The following is a 24619-nucleotide window of genomic DNA, read 5'->3' as shown; positions in this document are numbered from 1 at the left end:
AGATGCAAAAATCCTCAATAAAATTCTTGCTAACCGAATCCAAGAACACATTAGCAATCATCCATCCTGACAAAGTAGGATTTATTCCAGGGATGCAGGGATGGTTTAATATATGGAAATCCATCAACTTAATCCATTATATAAACAAACTCAAAGACCAAAACCACATGATCATCTCGTTAGATGCGGAAAAAGCATTCGACAAGATCCAACACCCATTCATGATAAAAGTCTTGGAAAGATCAGGAATTCAAGGCCCATACCTAAACATGATAAAAGCAATCTACAGCAAACCAGTAGCCAACATCAAAGTTAATGGAGAGAAGCTTGAAGCAATCCCACTAAAATCAGGGACTAGACAAGGCTGCCCACTTTCTCCCTACCTATTCAACATAGTACTTGAAATCCTAGCCAGAGAAATTCGACAACAAAAGGAGATCAAGGCGATACAAATTGGAAAAGATGAAATCAAAATATCACTTTTTGCAGATGATATGATAGTATATATAAGTGACCCTAAAAATTCCACCAGAGAACTCCTAAACCTGATAAACAGCTTCGGTGAAGTGGCTGGATATAAAATTAACTCAAACAAATCAATGGCCTTTCTCTACACAAAGAATAAACAGGCCAAGAAAGAAATTAGGGAAACAACACCCTTCTCAATAGTCACAAATAATATAAAATATCTTGGCGTGACTCTAACTAAGGAAGTGAAAGATCTGTATGACAAGAATTTCAAGTCTCTGAAGAAAGAAATTAAAGAAGATCTCAGAAGATGGAAAGATCTCCCATGCTCATGGATTGGCAGGATCAACATTGTAAAAATGGCTATGTTGCCAAAAGCAATCTACAGGTTCAATGGAATCCCCATCAAAATTCCAACTCAATTCTTCAACGAATTAGAAAGAGCAATCTCCAAATTCATCTGGAATAACAAAAAACCTAGGATAGCAAAAACTCTTCTCAAGGATAAAAGTACCTCTGGTGGAATCACCATGCCTGACCTAAAGCTCTACTACAGAGCAATTGTGATAAAAACTGCATGGTACTGGTATAGTGACAGACAAGTAGACCAATGGAATAGAATTGAAGACCCAGAAATGAACCCACACACCTATGGTCACTTGATCAAGGGAGCTAAAACCATCCAGTGGAAGAAAGACAGCATTTTCAACAAATGGTGCTGGCACAACTGGTTGTTATCATGTAGAAGAATGCGAATTGATCCATTCCTATCTCCTTGTACTAAGGTCAAATCTAAGTGGATCAAGGAACTTCACATAAAACCAGAGACACTGAAACTTATAGAGGAGAAAGTGGGGAAAAGCCTTGAAGATATGGGCACAGGGGAAAAATTCCTGAATAGAATAGCAATGGCTTGTGCTGTAAGATCAAGGATTGACAAATGGGACCTCATGAAACTGCAAAGCTTCTGCAAGGCAAAAGACACCGTCAATAAGACAAAAAGGCCACCAACAGATTGGGAAAGGATCTTTACCTATCCTAAATCAGATAAGGGACTAATATCCAATATATATAAAGAACTCAAGAAGGTGGACTCCAGAAAGTCAAATAACCCCATTAAAAAATGGGGCTCAGCAGAGTGGGGACCACGGGGGCAGACGGCTTCTGGGACAGGCAGGAGCCACAGAGGCGCTGAGGCAGCACCCTTTTGGGGCCGCAGACTTCTGGCACCCTCCCAGTCGGAGGACAGTGACCTGCCCTGCAGAGAGTGCCATCTTGGCTCCGGGACTCCGCCGAACTTAGTCTACAGGTTAGAGTGAGGACCACAGAGGCAGACAGCTTCTGGGACAGGCGGGAGCTACAGAGCCGCTGAGGCAGCACCCTTTTGGGGCCGCAGACATCCGGCACCCTCCCAGTCGGAGGACAGTGACCTGCCCTGCAGGGAACGCCATCTTGGCTCCGGGACTCCGCCGAGCTTAGTCTCTACAGGTCAGAGTGGGGACCACGGGGGCAGACGGCTTCTGGGACAGGCGGGAGCCACAGAGCTGCTGAGGCAGCACCCTTTTGGGGCCGCAGACATCCGGCACCCTCCCAGTCGGAGGACAGTGACCTGCCCTGCAGGGAGCGCCATCTTGGCTCCGGGACTCCGCCGAACTTAGTCTACAGGTTAGAGTGAGGACCACAGAGGCAGACAGCTTCTGGGACAGGCGGGAGCCACAGAGCCGCTGAGGCAGCACCCTTTTGGGGCCGCAGACATCCGGCACCCTCCCAGCCGGAGAACAGTGACCTGCCCTGCAGGGAGCGCCATCTTGGCTCCGGGACTCCGCCGAACTTAGTCTGTACAGGTCTGCTGACAGAGGATACTCAGAATCCCCAGAAGAACAACCTCTGAACAGAGACAACTATAACAACTCCAGAGATTACCAGATGGCGAGAGGTAAAGGTAAGAATCTTACTAACAGAAACCAAGACCACTCACCATCATCAGGACCCAGCACTCCCACTTCGCCCAGTCCAGGGCACCCCAACACACCTGAAAAACTAGACCTGGATTTAAAAGCATATCTCATGATGATGGTAGAGGACATCAAGAAGGACTTTAAAGAACTACAGGAGAACATGGCTAAAGAGTTACAAGTCCTTAAAGAAAAACAGGAAAACACAACCAAACTGGTAGAAGTCCTTAAAGAGAAACAGGAAAACACATCCAATCAGATGATGGAAATGAACAAAACCATACTAGACCTAAAAAGGGAAGTAGACACAATAAAGAAAACCCAAAATGAGGCAACACTGGAGATAGAAACCCTAGGAAAGAAATCTGGAACCATAGATGCAAGCATCAGCAACAGAATACAAGAGATGGAAGAGAGAATCTCAGGTGCAGAAGATTCCATAGAGAACATGGGCACAACAATCAAGGAAAATGGAAAATGCAAAAAGATCCTAACTCAAAACATCCAGGAAATACAGGACACAATGAGAAGACCAAACCTACGGATAATAGGAGTGGATGAGAATGAAGATTTTCAACTCAAAGGACCAGCAAACATCTTCAACAAAATTATAGAAGAAAACTTCCCAAATCTAAAGAAAGAGATGCCCATGAACATACAAGAAGCCTACAGAACTCCAAATAGGCTGGACCAGAAAAGAAATACCTCCCGACACATAATAATCAGAACAACAAATGCACTAAATAAAGATAGAATACTAAAAGCAGTAAGAGAAAAAGGCCAAGTAACATATAAAGGCAAGCCTATCAGAATTACACCAGATTTTTCACCAGAGACTATGAAAGCTAGAAGATCCTGGACAGATGTTATACAGACACTAAAAGAACACAAATTCCAGCCCAAGCTACTATACCCAGCCAAACTCTCAATTAACATAGATGGAGAAACCAAAGTATTCCACGACAAAGCCAAATTCACACATTATCTCTCCACGAATCCAGCCCTTCAAAGGATAGTAACAGAAAAAAACCAATACAAGGACAGGAACCACGCCCTAGAAACAACAAGAAGGTAATCCCTCAACAAACCTAAAAGAAGACAGCCACAAGAACAGAATGCCAACTTTAACAACAAAAATAACAGGAAACAACAATTACTTTTCCTTAATATCTCTTAATATCAATGGACTCAACTCCCCGATAAAAAGACATAGACTAACAAACTGGCTACACAAACAAGACCCAACATTTTGCTGCTTACAAGAAACTCATCTCAGAGAAAAAGATAGACACTACCTCAGAATGAAAGGCTGGAAAACAATTTTCCAAGCAAATGGTCTGAAGAAACAAGCTGGAGTAGCCATTCTAATATCAGATAAGATTGACTTCCAACCCAAAGTCATCAAAAAAGACAGGGAGGGGCACTTCATACTCATCAAAGGTAAAATCCTCCAAGAGGAACTATCAATCCTGAATATCTATGCTCCAAATACAAAGGCAGCCTCATTCATTAAAGAAACTTTAGTAAATCTCAAAGCACACATTGCACCTCATACAATAATAGTGGGAGACTTCAACACACCACTTTCACCAATGGACAGATCATGGAAACAGAAACTAAACAGGGACACAGTGAAACTAACAGAAGTTATGGATCAAATGGATCTGGCAGATATCTACAGAACATTTTACCCTAAAACAAAAGGATACACCTTCTTCTCAGCACCTCATGGTACCTTCTCCAAAATTGACCACGTAATTGGGCACAAAACAGGACTCAACAGATACAAAAACATTGAAATTGTCCCATGCATCCTATCAGATCACCATGGACTAAGGCTGATCTTCAATAACAAAATAAATAATAGAAAGCCAACCTTCACGTGGAAACTGAACAACACTCTTCTCAATGATACCTTGGTCAAGGAAGGAATAAAGAAAGAAATTAAGGACTTTTTAGAGTTCAATGAAAATGAAGCCACAACATACCCAAACTTATGGGACGCAATGAAAGCATTTCTAAGAGGAAAACTCATAGCTCTGAGTGCCTCCAAAAGGAAACTAGAAAGAGCACACATTAGCAGCTTGACAACACACCTAAAAGCACTAGAACAAAAGGAAGCAAATTCACCCAAGAGGAGTAGACGGCAGGAAATAATCAAACTCAGGGGTGAAATCAACCAAGTGGAAACAAGAAAAACTATTCAAAGAATCAACCAATCAAGGAGCTGGTTCTTTGAGAAAATCAACAGGATAGATAAACCCTTAGCCAGACTCACTAGAGGGCACAGGGAAAGCATCCTAATTAACAAAATCAGAAATGAAAAAGGAGACATAACAACAGATCCTGAAGACATCCAAAACACCATCAGATCCTTCTACCAAAGGCTATACTCAACAAAACTGGAGAACCTGGATGAAATGGAGAAGTTCCTAGACAGATACCAGGTACCAAAGTTGAATCAAGATCAGGTTAATGATCTAAACAGCCCTATATCCCCCAAAGAAATAGAAGCAGTCATTAATAGTCTCCCAACCAAAAAAAGCCCAGGACCAGATGGGTTTAGTGCAGAGTTCTATCAGACCTTCAAAGAAGATCTAATCCCAGTTCTTCACAAACTATTCCACAAAATAGAAACAGAAGGTACTCTACCCAACTCATTCTATGAAGCCACAATTACTCTGATACCTAAACCACAAAAAGACCCAACAAAGATAGAAAACTTCAGACCAATATCCCTTATGAATATTGATGCAAAAATCCTCAATAAAATTCTTGCTAACCGAATCCAAGAACACATCAAAATAATCATCCATCCTGACCAAGTAGGTTTCATCCCAGGGATGCAGGGATGGTTCAATATACGGAAATCCATCAACGTAATCCAGTATATAAACAAACTCAAAGACAAAAACCACATGGTCATCTCGTTAGATGCGGAAAAAGCATTTGACAAGATCCAACACCCATTCATGATAAAAGTCTTGGAAAGATCAGGAATTCAAGGCCCATACCTAAACATGATAAAAGCAATCTACAGCAAACCAGTAGCCAACATCAAAGTAAATGGTGAGAAGCTTGAAGCAATCCCTCTAAAATCAGGGACTAGACAAGGCTGTCCACTTTCTCCATACCTATTCAACATTGTACTTGAAGTCCTAGCCAGAGCAATTCGACAACAAAAGGAGATCAAAGGGATACAAATTGGAAAAGATGAAGTCAAAATATCACTTTTTGCAGATGATATGATAGTATATATAAGTGACCCTAAAAATTCCACCAGAGAACTCCTAAGCCTGATAAACAGCTTCGGTGAAGTAGCTGGATATAAAATTAACTCAAACAAATCAATGGCCTTTCTCTACACAAAGAATAAACAGGCTGAGAAAGAAATTAGGGAAACAACACCCTTCTCAATAGTCACAAATAATATAAAATATCTTGGCGTGACTCTAACTAAGGAAGTGAAAGATCTGTATAATAAAAACTTCAAGTCTCTGAAGAAAGAAATTATAGAAGATCTCAGAAGATGGAAAGATCTCCCATGCTCATGGATTGGCAGGATCAACATTGTAAAAATGGCTATCTTGCCAAAAGCAATCTACAGATTCAATGCAATCCCCATCAAAATTCCAACTCAATTCTTCAACGAATTAGAAAGTGCAATCTGCAAATTCATCTGGAATAACAAAAAACCTAGGATAGCAAAAACTCTTCTCAAGGATAAAAGAACCTCTGGTGGAATCACCATGCCGGACCTAAAGCTCTACTACAGAGCAATTGTGATAAAAACTGCATGGTACTGGTATAGTGACAGACAAATAGACCAATGGAATAGAATTGAAGACCCAGAAATGAACCCACACACCTACGGTCACTTGATCTTCGACAAGGGAGCTAAAAACATCCAGTGGAAGAAAGACAGCATTTTCAACAAATGGTGCTGGCACAACTGGTTGTTAACATGTAGAAGAATGCGAATCGATCCATTCCTATCTCCTTGTACTAAGGTCAAGTCTAAGTGGATCAAGGAACTTCACATAAAACCAGAGACACTGAAACTTATAGAGGAGAAAGTGGGGAAAAGCCTTGAAGATATGGGCACAGGGGAAAAATTCCTGAATAGAACAGTAATGGCTTGTGCTGTAAGATCGAGAATTGACAAGTGGGACCTCATGAAACTACAAAGCTTCTGCAAGGCTAAAGACACCATCAATAAGACAAAAAAACCACCAACAGATTGGGAAAGGATCTTCACCTATCCTAAATCAGATAAGGGACTAATATCCAACATATATAAAGAACTCAAGAAGGTGGACTCCAGAAAGTCAAATAACCCCATTAAAAAATGGGGCTCAGAACTGAACAAAGAATTCTCGCCTGAGGAATACCGAATGGCAGAGAAACACCTGAAAAAATGTTCAACATCCTTAATCATCAGGGAAATGCAAATCAAAACAACCCTGAGATTCCACCTCACACCAGTCAGAATGGCTAAGATCAAAAATTCAGGTGACAGCAGTTGCTGGCGAGGATGTGGAGAAAGAGGAACACTCCTCCATTGTTGGTGGGATTGCAAGCTTGTACAACCACTCTGGAAATCAGTCTGGCGGTTCCTCAGAAAATTGGACATAGTACTACCGGAGGATCCAGCAATACCTCTCCTGGGCATATATCCAGAAGATGTCCCAACCGGTAAAAAGGACACATGTTCCACTATGTTCATAGCAGCCCTATTTATAATAGCCAGAAGCTGGAAAGAACCCAGATGTCCCTCAACAGAGGAATGGATACAGAAATTATGGTACATTTACACAATGGAGTACTACTCAGCTATTAAAAAGAATGAATTTATGAAATTCCTAGCCAAATGGATGGACCTGGAGGGCATCATCTTGAGTGAAGTAACACAATCACAAAAGAACTCACACAATATGTATTCACTGATAAGTGGATATTAGCCCAAAACTTAGGATACCCAAGATTTAAGATACAATTTGCTAAACGCATGAAACTTAAGAAGAATGAAGACCAAAGTGTGGACACTGTGCACCTTCTCAGAATTGGGAACAAAACACCCAGGGAAGGAGTTACAGAGACAAAGTTCGTAGCGGTGATGAAAGGATGGACCATTTAGAGACTGCCGTACCCAGGGATCCATCCCATAATCAACTTCTAAACGCTGACACCATTGCATACACTAGCAAGATTTTGCTGAAAGGACCCAAATATAGCTGTCTCTTGTGAGACGATGCTGGGGCCTAGCAAACACAGGAGTGGATGTTCACAGTCAGCTATTGGATGTATCACAGGGCTCCCAATGGAGAAGCTAGAGTAAGTACCCAAGGAGCTAAAGGGATCTGCAACCCTATTGTTGGAACAACAAGATGTACTAACTAGAACCCCGGAGCTCTTGTCTCTAGCTGCATATGTATCGAAAGATGGCCTAGTCAGCCATCAATGGAAAGAGAGGCCCATTGGACTTGCAAACTTTATATGCCCCAATATAGGGGAATGCCAGGGCCAAAAGAATGGGAATGGGTGGATAGGGAAGTGGGGGGGCGCTATGGGGGACTTTTGGGATAGCATTGGAAACGTAATTGAGGAAAATATGTAATAAAAATATTAAAAAAAAAAAAAGAACAGAAATTTAATATCCTGGCTATTTATCCACCTCTAAAACTCTTTACCCTAGTCTCAGCACCTCTGATATTCTTCATGCTTCTAGGGTGACCATAGGCCTGGGGAGTTCTCACTGATAAGGATGGATGATAGCAATATTAACATAAGTTTTCTATTGGAAATTTTAGAAAAATCCTCAAAAGTACAAATAAAGAAAAACATTTACATATTCTTTAAAAAAAAAAAAATGGGGCTCAGAACTGAACAAAGAATTCTCACCTGAGGAATACCGAATGGCAGAGAAGCACCTGAAAAAATGTTCAACATCCTTAATCATCAGGGAAATGCAAATCAAAACAACCCTGCAATTCCACCTCACACCAGTCAGAATGGCTAAGATCAAAAATTCAGGTGACAGCAGATGCTGGCGAGGATGTGGAGAAAGAGGAACACTCCTCCATTGTTGGTGGGATTGCAAGCTTGTACAACCACTCTGGAAATCAGTCTGGCGGTTCCTCAGAAAATTGGACATAGTACTACCGGAGGATCCAGCAATACCTCTCCTGGGCATATATCCAGAAGATGTCCCAACCAGTAAGAAGGACACATGCTCCACTATGTTCATAGCAGCCCTATTTATAATAGCCAGAAGCTGGAAAGAACCCAGATGTCCCTCAACAGAGGAATGGATACAAAAATTATGGTACATTTACACAATGGAGTACTACTCAGCTATTAAAAAGAATGAATTTATGAAATTCCTAGCCAAATGGATGGACCTGGAGGGCATCATCTTGAGTGAGGTAACACAATCACAAAGGAACTCACACAATATGTATTCACTGATAAGTGGATATTAGCCCAAAACTTAGGATACCCAAGATATAAGATACAATTTGATAAACGCATGAAACTCAAGAAGAATGAAGACCAAAGTGTGGACACTGTGCCCCTTCTTAGAATTGGGAACAAAACACCCAGGGAAGGAGTTACAGAGACAAAGTTTGGAGCTGTGATGAAAGGATGGACCATCTAGAGACTGCCATATCCAGGGATCCATCCCATAATAAGCTTCTAAACGCTGACACCATTGCATACACTAGCAAGATTTTGCTGAAAGGACCCAAATATAGCTGTCTCTTGTGAGACGATGCCGGGGCCTAGCAAACACAGGAGTGGATGCTCACAGTCAGCTATTGGATATATCACAGGGCTCCCAATGGAGAAGCTAGAGAAAGTACCCAAGGAGCTAAAGGGATCTGCAACCCTATAGTTGGAACAACATGATGAACTAACCAGTACCCCGGAGCTCTTGTCTCTAGCTGCATATATATCGAAAGATGGCCTAGTCGGCCATCACTGGAAAGAATGGCCCATTGGACTTGCAAACTTTATATGCCCCAATATAGGGGAAAGCCAGGGCCAAAAGAATGGGAATGGGTGGGTAGGGAAGTGGGGGGTGCTATGGGGGACTTTTGGGATAGCATTGGAAATGTAATTGAGGAAAATATGTAATAAAAAATATTAAAAATTAAAAAAAAAAATTCAGGTGACAGCAGATGCTGGAGATGATGTGGAGAAAGAGGAACACTCCTCCATTGTTGGTGGGATTGCAAGCTTGTACAACCACTCTGGAAATCAGTCTGGCGGTTCCTCAGAAAATTGGACATAGTACTACCGGAGGATCCCGCAGTACCTCTCCTGGGCATATATCCAGAAGATGTCCCAACCGGTAAGAAGGACACATGCTCCACTATGTTCATAGCAGCCTTATTTATAATAGCCAGAAGCTGGAAAGAACCCAGATGCCCCTCAACAGAGGAATGGATACAAAAAATGTGGTACATTTGCACAATGGAGTACTACTCAGCTATTAAAAAGAATGAATTTATGAAATTCCTAGGCAACTGGTTGGACCTGGAGGGCATCATCCTGAGTGAGGTAACACAATCACAAAAGAACTCAAATGATATGTACTCACTAATATGTGGATATTAGCCCAGAAACTTAGTATACCCGAGATATAAGAGACAATTTGTAAAACAGGTGAAACTGAAGAAGAACGAAGACCAAAGTGTGGACACTTTGTCCCTTCTTAGAATTGGAAACAATCACCCATGGAAGGAGTTACAGAGACAAAGTTTGGAGCTGAGACAAAAGGATGGACCATCTAGAGACTGCCATATCCAGGGATCCATCCCATAATTAGCCTCCAAACAATGACACCATTGCATATACTAGCAAGATTTTTGCTGAAAGGACCCTGATATAGCTGTCTCTTGTGAGATTAGGCCGGGGCCTAGCAAACACAGAAGTGGATGCTCACAGTCAGCTATCGGATGGATCACAGGGCCCCCAATGGAGGAGCTAGAGAAAGTATCCAAGGAACTATAGAGATCTGCAACCCTGTAAGTGCAACAACATTATGAACTAACCAGTACCCCGGAGTTCTTGACTCTAGCTGCATATGTATCAAAAGATGGCCTAGTCGGCCATCACTGGAAAGAGAGGCCCATTGGACATGCAAACTTTATATGCCCCAGTACAGGGGAACGCCAGGGCCAAAAAGTGGGAGTGGGTGGGTACAGAAGTGGGGGGGAGGGTATGGGGGACTTTTGGGATAGCATTGGAAATGTAATTGAGGAAAATACGTAATAAAAAAATTTCAAAAAAAAATGCTAGTGCTCAGAACATTTCATACTTAGCAGCGTTTTGGATTATGGATTTGGGGAACTCTTGTCTTATCGAGTTAAGCTGCTCAACTTGAAGTAACAATATTTCCCTTTTAACAAAAAGATAAGCAAATTAACTGCATATGTGTTAAAATGTGAAGAAAAATTAATTTGAACAACCAATTACATGGTATATGTAAGACACAATTAAAAATACATTGCTAGCAGTCCTTCATATTTAAGAAAAAAATTACAATTTAATGAATTGAAAACATGTTTAATACAAAATGTTGATATCCTCAAATCATTTCTACATGAATTTAGGAAAACAAATTTTAAACAGTCTCCAAAACATGATGAATGACCATGGTATCTTTGAAAAACACACAAACAAAACAGTTCAGAAATTACAATGTCTCACATACCTGCTTTGCAAAATTAGATATACAATACAATTAACAGCCACTTTAAAAAAATTCTCCCCAACACACATAAATTGGGAATGAATTATGCAATTAATGACAATTTTCATGTGAGATCTCCAAAAGCCACGTACCTCGAACAACGCAGAGAGTCAAGATCTGCAGAAGCCGAGGACACGGAGGCTGACTGACAACCAAGTCACTTGACTGGAAATGAAACTTTCAGACTTCTTGGTTTTATCTTAAATTACATTTGCTTCAAGTGCTTTACATACAGTTATAACTGTAAATCCAAGAGATGTTTAAAGTAATATTCTAAAACCCATTATTTGAGAAAAGAGTATGATTATGTCTCCTTCAAAATATTTCTAAGAGCATAAGGTTCTAAAATGTTTGTTAGATAACACCATCATCATCACATAAGTTCAGTAGAATTGTTACCTGAACATTTAATAAAATATTAAGTGCTGAATATGTGAGATCCACAGAGGATCATATAGCTTTAAAAACAATAACTTAAAAATATAAAAGCAATGAAAAATCTGGCTTTGCACATGAGCAGTGGGTAAACCAAACGATAAAAATCACATATTTGGTTCTAAATAATAAATACAAGTTTAACGGTATTCTTTGTTAAAATGATGAGGGTACCAATTTTACCTTTTATAGAAACTGTATACACACATTTTGGGGTAATGTAGGAATGAATATTTATATAGCTATGCATCAAATAAACAAAGCTTAGCTACATAGTATTTTAAAACTTATTTGGTATTAAAATTTGTTTCACATTTTATATGAACAGATGAGCTCATTTCTCAGATCCCTATATATATGACACTGAAATAAGTGGAGGAGGAAATCAGAGCAAAGTAGTTGCATTTAGTAATGGAGAATAAGCTGCACTTTGAAAGGGTAATTTTTAATATTTCTTTTTTTTTTCCACACTATACAGAAGAGATGCCGTGAATGGCATTTTCTGAAGCCTTGATACTAAGTTATTTTTTAAAAAAAAATACACAGTATTCATACTGCATGCTTGAGCTGCAAAGATTAGAATTACAATATGATGTGACTTGTCCACAAACCTGACAAGCACTGGGCTGGCACCAGGGAGGGCCTACCTCCCATCAACACCCAGTCATGTGGAAGTACAGATCACATAGGTTTATTACTCAGGAAAACATTCCCACATTACATATGCTATTGCATAATCCAAGCATATTTAGTCATAAAAATATCATATTTTTCAGATTTTAATTTCTATCTTATGAGTACTTTGTTCATCGCCTTCGGCTGTGAGAGCCCAAGGACTCAAACAAGATCACATGTACATTTCAACAATCTGTGATGTACTGTGAGTTAGTTACTTTCTTCTTTGTAAGCTGACACAGATGCTGGTAAGCGGCTTTCCAGGAAGCTTAGGGAGCGGGTGCCGTGTGTGCACAGATTAACTAGCAGCTGCCACCCTTCTGTTGCTGTAAGTGAAGTTTCAAAATGAGCTCTCGAATATCTTCCCGTTTGGTCTTTATTACATGGCGAGGAAACCATTTCTCCAAGTGAATTGGAAGTTCAAAGTTAACGATGGGATCCTAGTAAGAGAAAAGGAAAGAATGCCATCAGTGTGACATCATGATTTCAAATTTTTTAAATATCACTTTTATAGGAAACAACAAAAATGCTATCTTTCAAAAAGTAACAGTTCACTGCATACCACAGCAAACCGTTACACCTCGCCACTCACCCCAAGAACACAGTAAGTCTTCAGTTTCGACTAGGTGGCCATGGCTGCCATCTATTTTAGAACAATTTCATTCGATTGCTAACTTTCAAACATTAAAATTAAATAGTCTACTTTGTTACAATGCATGTTTGAGTGATGGTAATTGGTAAAAAATGACTCAGAAAAACCCAGAATTCAGATTACGTGGAACACATGTTACTATTGCTAAGCTGTTATGGAGAAAGCCCGGGTGATAAAGAACTCCAGAGTTGGAAGCATTAAAGTCCCACTAAAGGCTGTCCTTTAGGGGAGAAAACAGCTTCCAGAACAACTACGTTTCCATAAGATTAATTTAATGGCAAAGTTGAGCTACAACTACAATGTCATTTCTCCTGTTTAACTTTGTTTAACTGCTCTGGTTGCCATAGAAGGCTACCTTAGACTGTGCTGTGTAAAAGCCTAGCACAATGCCTTGCATCTCAAAGCACGATAGAAGAACAAACGGGCTGCCGTGGAACATCAGGGTGGACTTACTGACGGTGACCCTAGGGGCCAGTGCCTGAGTGATGGACTGATATTTTTATTAGAATTTGTATTGCTTTCATTATGGAAATCCAGTAGTTCTTCAAGCCTATAGTACACAAATGTACAAGATACGGGTTTAGAACTTTTAGCCGCCTCCTCCTAGGAATTTTATATTGTGATCCTATACTTAAAGTGTATTCTATTGACTGAGACGACCTTAAATGGAATTAAATAACAAAGTCAGAATATGTCACTAACAAGGCCCACTGAATACTATAAACTTCAAATCAAAATCAACTAGAAAACAATACTAGAGGGTCAAAACTGTCACAGTTAATGAAGTTCCAGTGTGGAAGAAAAAGGAGTCTAAGCACAATGTAACAATTACACGATGGTTTCTCTAACCATCTTTTACTATGCAGTGTCACACCCACACCCATACCCCAACATTAAAAGTCCCAAGTGCAGACAAGAATTCTGTAAATAAACTTCTGGTCAAAGGCCTGTCTTCATAAGAGACAGTGCTAGTGACAGCACTAAACAAGCTGGTGTGAGAGGCCTTGGCTCCCTGTCATTTAAAGATCTGTCTTTAATGTTGCTACACTCCAATACAGTGTCTATGGATTAGAAAATAACGGCCATGCTTCTAGTTGTGTTTCCTCAGCTATGGCATTCTGAGAGACTTAAGTAAATGGGTCTTTTTGCATAAGGAAATTTTTTTTTGTTGTATTTTATCTGCACCACTTGCTACTTCACTAAGCCTCTAGGACTCCAATTATGTAAAAATGAGACCTTAGTCCTATTAAACTTGTTGCTACTATTTCCTTCAAATTATTTAATTCTATCTTCTGCTGTATCTGATATGCTACCATGTGTGTCTAACCTGCAGCCCTGAGGCCGCATGAATCCCAGGATACCTATGAATATGACTGTATCTATGTCAAATGGATGGACATCCCCACAATCCACCTAGTGATGGTTTTATCCTTTTGAGTGAGAGCTTTTCTATGTTTTCTCATAATCTTGCTTCAGCTGCCTAATCATACAGGCATACATGCATGCATTACTACATTAAAAACTCCAAGTAAGTTCTTCACAGATTGTGTATGTTTTCACCTTTAAAATGTTCATTTGATATGTTCTGTATTTCATGTCTTCATCCATTTTGTTCATCTATGGCTTTCTTGGATTTAACAGAATAATCAAGTCATTTTAACCTTTTCAGATTCCCCTATCTTAGGTCACTGTGGTCTCCATGTCTTTTCTCTGATTCCCCTATCTTAGGTCACTGTGGTCTCCATGTCTTCTCTCCATCTCCCCGTGTCCATGCCTACTTACATTTTCCTGCCTGTCTGTCTGGCAGAGATCTGCAACTGCACATCAGTAACTGTGAATGAAAACTCTGTGTCGGCACACACCTGGAAAAAGCTCTCCACATACTGCAACAAATAGACTCCACAGTCGCTGCTGTTATCCTGCTTAGGGACTTTGGGGCACAGGTCAACCATGTTGGTTTTACTGAATTCACGGTGCGTTTTTCGTTTTACCTCCCACTCTACCTCCAAATACCTGAAATAATCAATGAGGAAAATGGCTTGAGCAGAAACCTTCATCAGTCAGCAACACTTTCTACAAAGGAAGAAAAATCTCCTTCACAGTATCTACTGCTTTAAATTCAATTTCCAAAGACAGATTTTTCACAATACAACCATAATTTATGAGCCTTCATAAATGCCACTGTGAAGAAAGTGATATGATTTTCAAATAAAAGGTAGAGTTCTCAACAACATCATGTTCACAGTTCAGAAAACAAAGTTATTTATATTATGAAGTAAGCCAACACATGGCTTTTAAATTGTGTTTCTTTCTAGCACAGATATTAAATTACAGAATTCTTCTCTAGTGCCAAACTGGTAAAGCACTTCCTAGCAAAGGTTCTGGCTGTGATTCCTTACGACCTGGATTAGACGCCCAGAACCCACATAGTGGAAAGAGACAACCAAGTGTCACAAGTTGTCATCTAACCTCCACACCTAGGTCCAGACCCAAACATCTATCTCTCTCTCCTCTCTCTCTCTCTCTCTCTCTCTCTCTCTCTCTCACACACACACACACACACACTAATAGAAATTTACGAGTTTCTACTTTCTTTTCAGGTTTTATTTTGGATACTCACCAATATCTGCAATACTGTTGTATAAAATGGTGGTTTTATTCAATTATAAATACAAATTTTGAATTTACCTTTGACAAATCTAAATCCTTCACTATTAACACATAATAAAGGATGTTGTTAGCAATCAGATATCCAGGTTCATGTTATATGTTAAAAATATAATTATTATGCTAGGTAGTGATGGCATACAGCTTTAATCCTAGTACTCAGGAGGCAGAAACAAGCAGATCTCTGACCTCAAGGCTAGCCTGTTCTACAGAATAAGTTCCAGGACAGTCTGGACAGGCTACAAAGAAAAACCCTGTCTTGAAAAATGATATGCATATGTAAAAAGGAGATTGATAGTATCATGAATATACATATATATGTAACCAGAATCTATTATAGTCCAATGCCCTTCAAGGCTGACCTTGAATTCATAGTCCTGTCAGGATGCAGCACTGTCTCTGAGTGTTGGATTGTAGGACAATTTTGCTACCCACCCCCCATCTGCAGGACTTATTAATACTGAAGGTATTTAGTTTTGAGTAATACAGAAGGTAGTTTCAAAAATGCTGAGGTTTTACATAACAGACTGAATGTAAAAGGTGTCATTACTTACTCTCGTAAGTTCTGAACTGTGTTTTGTATAGAAGCAGCTTTCAGGGAGTCTAGTATGAGAATACATGGCCTTTAAAACACAAAGGAAGAAATCAAGATATAGAGATTCATAAAGACGAATGCCAAAGTACAAACAAAGAAAAAAAAAAAAAAAACATCCAGGACTGGTGAGATAGTTTAGCAGGTAATTGCCTCTAAGTCTCATGCCCTGGCTTCAATATTGGGTAGAAGGAAAGAACTGATTCCCAAAAGCTGTCCTAAAACCTTCATATATGTGACTGTGCCATGGAATCTGAAACCCCTTAACAAACACACATTTATTAAAATGGATGGATGAATGGATGGATGAACAGACAGACAGACAGATAGAAAGACAAGATATTGTAGCTTTGGTTCAGAGCACTTGTTCTTGCAGAAGATAAGGGCTTGGTACCCAGTATCCACACTGTAGCTCACAATTATCTGTAACTCCAGTTCCAAGGGATCCAAAACCCTCTTCTGACCTCTGCAGTGTTGCCTAGCACACATATGGTACACATATGCACATGTAGGCAAAACACTCATACACATAAAATAAATCTTTAAAACTATATCATTTTCTAACTTTGTATTATCATTGGAATATGTACTTACCGCTTACACATTTTCTTTGGTACTGACATGTTCACCTCGGTACTCTGAAATAACATGAATGTTGTCTTACAATTAAAGCTAGTTTAAATACATTGATAGCCACTCATTCCTTAAAGTGCTTCAAATACTGAAATTAACTTTACAAATCAGAATTCTTTCCTCCACAGTTCACTTCAAAACAAAGCAAGCTCACTTCACTTCCCAAAGCTCACTGCTGGAACACTTTCTTCCTGACCCTGGGCATGCTCCAACCTGGCCTAAGCAGGAATATAACATTTTCTTTTTATTTGTTTATTATTGTAAAGACAAATAAGATAACTTGTCTCTACACACATTCTGTTACTTAGCTGTCTTAGTTAGGGTTTCCATTGCTGTGAAGAGATACCTGACCAAGGCAACTCTTATAAAGGACAACATTTAATTAGGGCTGGCTTACAGGTTCAGAGGTTCAGTCCATTATCAAGACAGGAAGCATGGCAGTGTGCATGCAAGCATGGCACTGGAGAAAGCTGAGAGTTCTACACCTGGTCCACAGGCAGACAGAAAAAGACTGGCTTCCAGGAAGCTAGGAGAAAGGTTTCTCAAATCCCACCCCCACGGTGACACACTTCTTTCAACAAGGCCACACCTACTTCAACAAGGCCATACCTCCTAATAGTGCCACTGCCTGAGCCAAACATATTCAAACTACCACATTCCACTCCCTGGCCCCCATAGGCTAGTTCAAACACATGATCTCAAACATATGAGTCTTTTGGGGGGCCATACCTAGCCATAGCATAATGCAAAATACATTTTGTCCATCTTCAAAAGTCCCATAGTCTGTAACAGTCTCTACAATGTTAGAAGTCCAAAGTTCAAAGTCTCTTCTGAGATTCATCTCTTAACGGTAAGCTATTAAGAAATCAAAATCAAAAAGCAGATCACATACCTCCAACATCATGCAGAATATACATTACCATTCCAAAATGTCATGGTAAGGAAATATTGGACCAAAGCAAGCCATCTGGGCATACTCCAAACTCAGCATCTCCATGTCTAATTTCAAAGCACTCTTCAGATCTCCAACTCCTTTATCTTTGTTGACTGAAACAAGCTTCCTTCTCTTGGGCTGGTTCTACTCCTCGTTAGCAGATTTCCTCGGCAGGTATCCCACAGCTCTGACATCTCTAACTTCTTGGGGTATCCAACGTTACTTCAATTTCATAGCTTCTTGTTCCAATGTCTGGGATCCACACATGATTCTGGGCTTCTCAAAAGGGCTTGGGTCATTCCTCCAGCTCTGCCCTCTGTAGCACTATAGGTGCTGGTTGACTCCACAGCTGCTGCTGCTCTTAGTGATGATCCCATGGTACTGGCATCTCCAAAGCATTGGGGTCTTCCATTGCAACTAGACTTCACCAATAGGCTCTCTTCACAGTGTCAAGCCTCAACTTCATGACCCCTTCAGTCCTGGCCCTTCAACGGCAACTGAGGCTGCACCTTCACCAATGGCCTTCCATGGCCTCTCACAGTATCAACCTCAGCAACTCTCCATGACCCCTTCATGATGTCAAAACCAGTACCACCTGGGTGACTCCTACATATTAACAAGCCCAATGCAGCATGAAGTACCACCTTGGCTACCTCTATCTAGAACACAGGTTCTTTGTTCTCTCAGAAAAATACTTCCCAGAAGACTTTGCCTCAGTAGTGCTGGTCTCTTCTTAACCACCACAAATTTCGTAGCTCGAGCTAACCAGAATCAATTGTCCCAGTAGTCTCCTCTCCTCTTGACTCAAAAGCCAGAGCTATATGGCCAAAGCTGCTAAGTTCTGCTGCTTGCTGGGGCTGGAACATGCCCCCCTTGTTCTATTACATTATTACCAGCTTTCTGTTTTCCAATTCCATCACTGTGTAAGCTTGGCTGTCCTAAAACTTGCTCTGTAGATTGACCTTGAACTCAAGAGATCTGCATGACTCTGTCTTCCTGAGTTCTGGGACTGGAGGTGTGAACTACCACACCTGGACCTAAGCTTTTTTCTATTTTGAACTTGCTCTGTCCCAGGCTGGCCTTGAACTCAAATATCTGTTTGTCTCCTGAGATTAAAGGTATGTGCCACCATGTTGAGCCTAAGCTTTTTATGGCCACTATTCCTCAAGAGTAGTGTCTTCCAACCTCAAGATCTGAATCACACTTGTGCTCTCCATTTCTGGATTGTAGTTCATTTCAGATTAAAAGTCCAAATAAAAACAATAACCAAGTCCCTTGTTCAACTGCAAAAGCCTAAGCTTAGCTGGGTGGGATCTTGTTCACTCCATATGCCATTTAATATCCTTGAACTCAGGATTTAGCTTCATTCCACTTCCTGGTGCTCCTTTCTTCTTTCATCCATACATTTTGTATTTTTTTTTCTTCCTATGCTTGCTACTTTTCATTAAAATGCTCTTCATAAGAGTGAAACTTAATAGCCACACAATAGAATATATACCAGGCTCTTTTGAGACTTCCTTTGTCAAAGCAATTAATCTTGATCTTTTCATCTTTTAGTCCCAGGCAGACTCTTTGGACAATGGCAAAAAGCAGCCACATTCTTTACCAAAATACTATAAGAAGAGTCTCTAGGCCACATATTAAAATTCTTCTCCTCTGAAACATCTAGAGCCAGGACCCTACAGTTCAAATCACCCACAGCACTAATGTCTTCCATACTCCTTCTAGAATATCCCATTAAGTCCCAACTAAAACATTCCATTGCTTTCTAAATCCAAAGTCCCCAAATCCACATTCCTCCAAAGAAAAACATGATCAGGCCTATCATAGCAATACCCAAGTCCTTGGTACAAACTTCTATCTCTAGGTTTCCATTGCTGTGAAGAGACTCCATGACCAAGGCAACTCTTAAAAAGGACAATGTTTAACTGGGGCTAGCTTACAGGTTCAGAGGTTCGGCCCATTATCATCACGGTGGGAAGCATGGCAGTGTGCATGCAAGCATGGTGCCAGAGAAAGAGCTGAGAGATCTGCATCTTGTTCCAAAGGCAGACAGAAAAAAAGACTGCTTTCCAGGCAGCTAGGAAGAAGCTCTCTCAAATCCCACCTCCCACAGTGACACACTTCCTCCAAGAAGGCCACACCTCCTAATAGTGCCACTCCCTGGGCCAAGCATATTCAAACCACCACATCAACTAAGGCTGTAGAGTCATATTTCTTCCCTTCGGAGCACGCGCACGCGTACACGCGCACACGCGCGCACACACACACACACACACACACACACACACACACACACAAAGAGTTTTAATTTGCCTTTGATCTAAACCAAAGGCTGAGAAGGAATCAGGGTATATTTATCTATGATAAGAGTAAACATATTAGCAATTGTGGGTTTCGCTGACAATGATTTTGCTTATAAGTTCCTGAATCTTAGTGCCATTATGTTTCTAAATGAAAAAATGAATTTCCAAGGGAGGAAGTAAACACAAACTACTAAAGAACTTCATTTTCTTTCCCAAAAATTGTTGAGATAATCAAAAAGGACCACAATTTAATTATGAGCCACTAATAGCCTTTTCAATACAGTTAGGTAGGACCCCATTTTATAATGAACTTTTCATGTTTATAAGTGTTTTCCTTTCTTCACATCTGGATAGAACATACTTACTTGGGAATCCTCTGCACTCGTGGACACAGTTGAAGTGGTATGTGGATCATTATCTAATAATAAATAAGTCACTATGAGTCTTTATTCTGTGTTAACACAGATAATATAGATAATCTAAACTTTAAGATGCAGTCAAAGTACTAATTAAAGAAACACTATTTTTTTATAGTCAGTATTATGGGAAAACTTAGTCAAGTGAATAAAACTGATAAGAGCTGGTTGTTATCACATAATATAGAAACCTCAGAGCGAAAACCTGAAATACAAATTGGCTGGGCCCATTTCCTCTGAAAAGGCTACTTCAAATACAGCCCACTAATAACACTGTGTGCTGTGATGCGGAGGGTCATTGACTAGTCATGTTCTTCTACCTTTCAAAACTCAAAAGGACAAGAAAAGATGGAAAATAAACAGGTGTCCCCACAGTGTTTCTCCTTCCCCTCTACAGGTTATGGATAATATTAGTAAAAACAAAACAAAACAAACTGCTACCAATTTTGCTTGTTATTTAGGTTACAGCTACAAAACAACACCTGATTCTTAAATTTTTTTTCAAAGAAATTAGGCTCATTCGCTTATTTAAAATTAGATGTCACAAGAAAATTATAGAAGAAATATGGGTGTCTATGTTGACTCTGAGTTATTAGTACATGAGAAATATAATAAGTGAGTGATTTAAGCTATGCCTCAAGAGTCATTCCATGAATTCAGAGTCATGTTAGAAAGCTATTTTCTTAAAATGCTGTAATAGAACTTAGCATCAAGACTATGATTTTAGAGTTACATTATGTATAATCCTGGGTATTCTAAAAAATTCAAACATTTTTACTCTTCTAATATGTTTAATAATAAATGGGTAGACTGTTAGCTTCATATTGTTTTACTTAATCTGCTTATTACCAGGATTATTATTAAAAATGGTGCATTAACACTGAATGCCACCTGTCATTTTGTGGTCATGTTGAGACTGCTGACCCTGGAACTGTTGGGACACAGTTTGTGGACAATCTTCATACACAGCCTCTTCTAGCCATGGGAAACAAATGACTGCAAGATACCAGTGAGACCTGTTGAAAAGAACTGCAATCTTAATAACATGCCAATCAGAACGTAGAAGAATCTTCTAGAACTACATCTGCGACAGAAGATATGATAACCTTTTTACTTATTGTGAAAACATCTACTACAGTAACTCATATAAGATCCACATGAAGAGCCACAATTACCAAGGCCGTAAATAAAACTTCAAACTTTATCTACCTTCATACATTCGGTATTTTCTTTTCAAAATCTCTTTTAATAAAAAAAGACCCATAACATCACTTATTGCATTAGAATTTAGTTCTAATACAATTAACTCAATTGCCTTAGTTATTATAACATTTGAGACATTTGTTATCTTTTTCTACTAAAAACTTAAGTGACTTCTGCATTGTGTAGCCTTTTTATTGACTATACCTCAAATATCTTTTCTTAACCCTTAACTGGCTTTCAAATACTCAAAAATGCTTACGATTCATTAACAGGTACAAAGATGTAGTCTTTATTAAAAATGTTGATATGACGAGTCCATGTTCTCACTCTTCGGTGTCTCCTCTGAGCCACTCTAAGAAAATGAAAGACATAGATTTAATTTTTAAATTGTAATTTAAGCCATAGAACTGAAAGGTAAAAGTTTTTTATTTAAGGTATGCAATTAAAAGCTATCTTTTACACTTTAAATGCTAGGTTTATTAAGTCACCATCTTAAAATATGTACTTTATCATATCAGAACTATATTTCACTGTTCTTATGTCTAGTCCCATATAAACAGTAATGGAGGAAACAGAGTAGAGGCAGTACACTGCTACAGGCTTTGTAGACTCCGAAGTGTGCTCAGCAGTGAGCACAAACACCTTCAAACCTAATTCTGTCTGCTTTGCTCCACTTAGAGATAACACAGAGGATCACCAGACCTTTACAAAATTATCCAGCTGCTCTGTGGTACGTGTTAAAGCCTAGTGGAGGAGGTGAAATGAGGGTTCTGTCTTTAATTTTAAACATAAGCTTCATCTCCCTTCAGTCACACATAAGGAAAGGACAGGATAAAGTTAAGAGCACCGCTGAGCCTCATCCACTCTCCTTCCAGTTCTTCAGCAGGTTTCTTATTACTTCCCTGAGAACAAGTAACAAAAAGGACCTGAACTGTCCAAAATGAATTTAAGGAAGGTGAAAGAAAGCACACAAGAAATGATTAAAGGTGTGCGCCACCACTGCCCAGTTTTTTTACTCAGTTCCTAATTGTAAAATATCCCTAATTAAATATCTAACAGTTCTCCCTATTTAGTAAGAGGCATTATTATTATCTTCTGTTTTTACTTCCTATTATTTTCCAGTTACTGAGCAAGGCACTGGAAAGAGTGTGGAAACTAGAAAGACTCTGACCTCACAGAAAGCTAGGATTACCAACAAATAGGAAACAGCACGATTATAGCTCTCACTGTGAAATACAAGTGCTAGAAAAGATTTCAACCGCCTGCAAGATCTATTCATTGAGTTAATACTAATTGCTGTACATGGAGCAAGGGTCTGTAAAGCAGTCTATGCTATCATTCCTACCTGAGTTCCTATTATCTAATAAATAATAACTATTTCTTCATTTTTTTCTAGTCCTATCTACTGCTCAAGTGTTAATAATTTAAAAAACTAAATAGAGAAATTTAGCAAAATTATGCAAATAAGAATGGTATTTCAATAGTTATCATAACTTAATGTAATAGCATGTCAGCAAGGCATATTAATCAGAGGGAAAATAACAGCTCTACACTTTTATAACAGGAAGTACGCATTTTAAAAGGCCAGTGAGGTACTGAAGAAGAGCCTCGTGGGAACTGCTCTAGCCCTGGGGTGCAGAGAAAGGAGAGCAGCAGCGCCTCCAAGTGGAAGGTAAAGGTCTGGTAGCCACGACCAGTAAGCTCCACAGGGGAAATACAACCTCTGATAAAATCACAGTCCAAAGCAAGAAGGGTAGGGGAGACAGTCTGACTTTTCACTCCTTGTGGCCTACGAAAACCAACCTCCCTCTTACAGAGTGAACGGCAAAAGGTAAGAAATGGTTCTCAAAGCAGAGGAAGCTGTGACCCGCAGGATGCTTCCTCTTGGTAGTATTACAACGATGCTACTTCACAGGGAGCATGAATAGCTTTATTTAACGCTTCAGAGTTAGAGAGTTGGCTCAGCTGGTTAGGCCAGCTGCCGTCAGCCTGGCGAGTTGGCTCAGTCTCCGGGAACCACATGGTAGGAGAGTGGACTCCCTCAGCTGCACCCTGGCCTTCACTTGCATGCCGTGCACCCCACCACACACACACATACACACACACACGGTCCTCTTACAACCTCAGTTACATTACACTGACTTACGATAGATCTGGATTATCTTCTGTTAAATTATTTTCCTTTCTTGTCAAGCATTTATAGAAAAAGCTACTAAAAATGTGACTTCGCTCAACAAGTTCATCTGATGCCTTCTCCAATAGAAGATACCTGTAAAATAGCAAGCCCACAAAGAAAACTGTGTTTAGAATTTATTTGGTTTTCTTTGATTACCTTTTATTAACTGGGAATTACTCTTACATCCAGTTAAACTCAAAGACATTTAGCATTTTTCTACGATTTGGGCTTTCACCTTCTTCTTTAGTTATCATTTGCCTTTCAAAATAATCACTTAAAGTAGAAATTGCCCACTTATTTAATAAATATTTATCAAATTGCTAACATGTTTTTAAGCATCACATTTACACTGAAGACAAAAAAAAAAATATGGGCTAGGATGGCAGTATAAGAAACATAAATCACAATCTAAACAAGTGAAATTTCAAGAGAATGTAGACCAAGTAATCACATGATAAATATAAGACTGCGGCGAGTATAATCTAGAAAACACACGTACTAAGTGGGGTATTTCCAGCTTAAATTGTTAATCTACCTCCATATTAAAGTACTCCTTCCATGTCACTTTATTACCTGCTTAGTGATTACAGCCTTCATAATCAAAAAGCTGCTATTGTTGATAGCCTACTCTGCTTTAATAGTTTAATAACTTTAGATAGCTAAGTAGCTGAAGTATACAGATCAGAGTGCTGAAAAGGAAAGCGTGCAGAGACAGAGAACTCAGGACAGCTTGCAGCTCCTCACATCTT

General features: G+C 39.6%; 1 protein-coding gene across 7 annotated transcripts in view; it reads right to left on the bottom strand.

Annotated features, from left to right (window-relative positions):
• Nucleotides 1-10968: 10968 nt before the first annotated feature.
• Nucleotides 10969-24619, bottom strand: part of Senp7 (SUMO specific peptidase 7) — a 116061-nt gene continuing 102410 nt past the window's right edge. For 5 of the 7 annotated variants that reach the window (XM_029470363.2, XM_029470364.2, XM_029470365.2 and 2 more), the window contains 8 exons: nucleotides 23841-23963; nucleotides 21954-22046; nucleotides 21383-21507; nucleotides 20441-20493; nucleotides 16797-16840; nucleotides 16165-16233; nucleotides 14806-14956; nucleotides 10969-12731 (listed from right to left, as the gene is read on the bottom strand). In XM_029470363.2, the coding sequence (XP_029326223.1) occupies nucleotides 12594-12731; nucleotides 14806-14956; nucleotides 16165-16233; nucleotides 16797-16840; nucleotides 20441-20493; nucleotides 21383-21507; nucleotides 21954-22046; nucleotides 23841-23963 (796 nt within the window). In that variant the 3' untranslated portion in view covers nucleotides 10969-12593. The remainder of the gene's footprint in view (nucleotides 12732-14805; nucleotides 14957-16164; nucleotides 16234-16796; nucleotides 16841-20440; nucleotides 20494-21382; nucleotides 21508-21953; nucleotides 22047-23840; nucleotides 23964-24619) is intronic. The other 2 variants (XM_021185135.3, XM_021185136.3) reach the window with 1 other exon arrangement.

This window comes from Mus caroli, unplaced genomic scaffold (assembly GCF_978045245.1).
Source record: "Mus caroli unplaced genomic scaffold, Mus_caroli_1 scaffold_17, whole genome shotgun sequence".
Lineage (NCBI taxonomy): Eukaryota > Metazoa > Chordata > Mammalia > Rodentia > Muridae > Mus > Mus caroli.
This window is presented reverse-complemented; position numbering and strand designations above follow the sequence as displayed.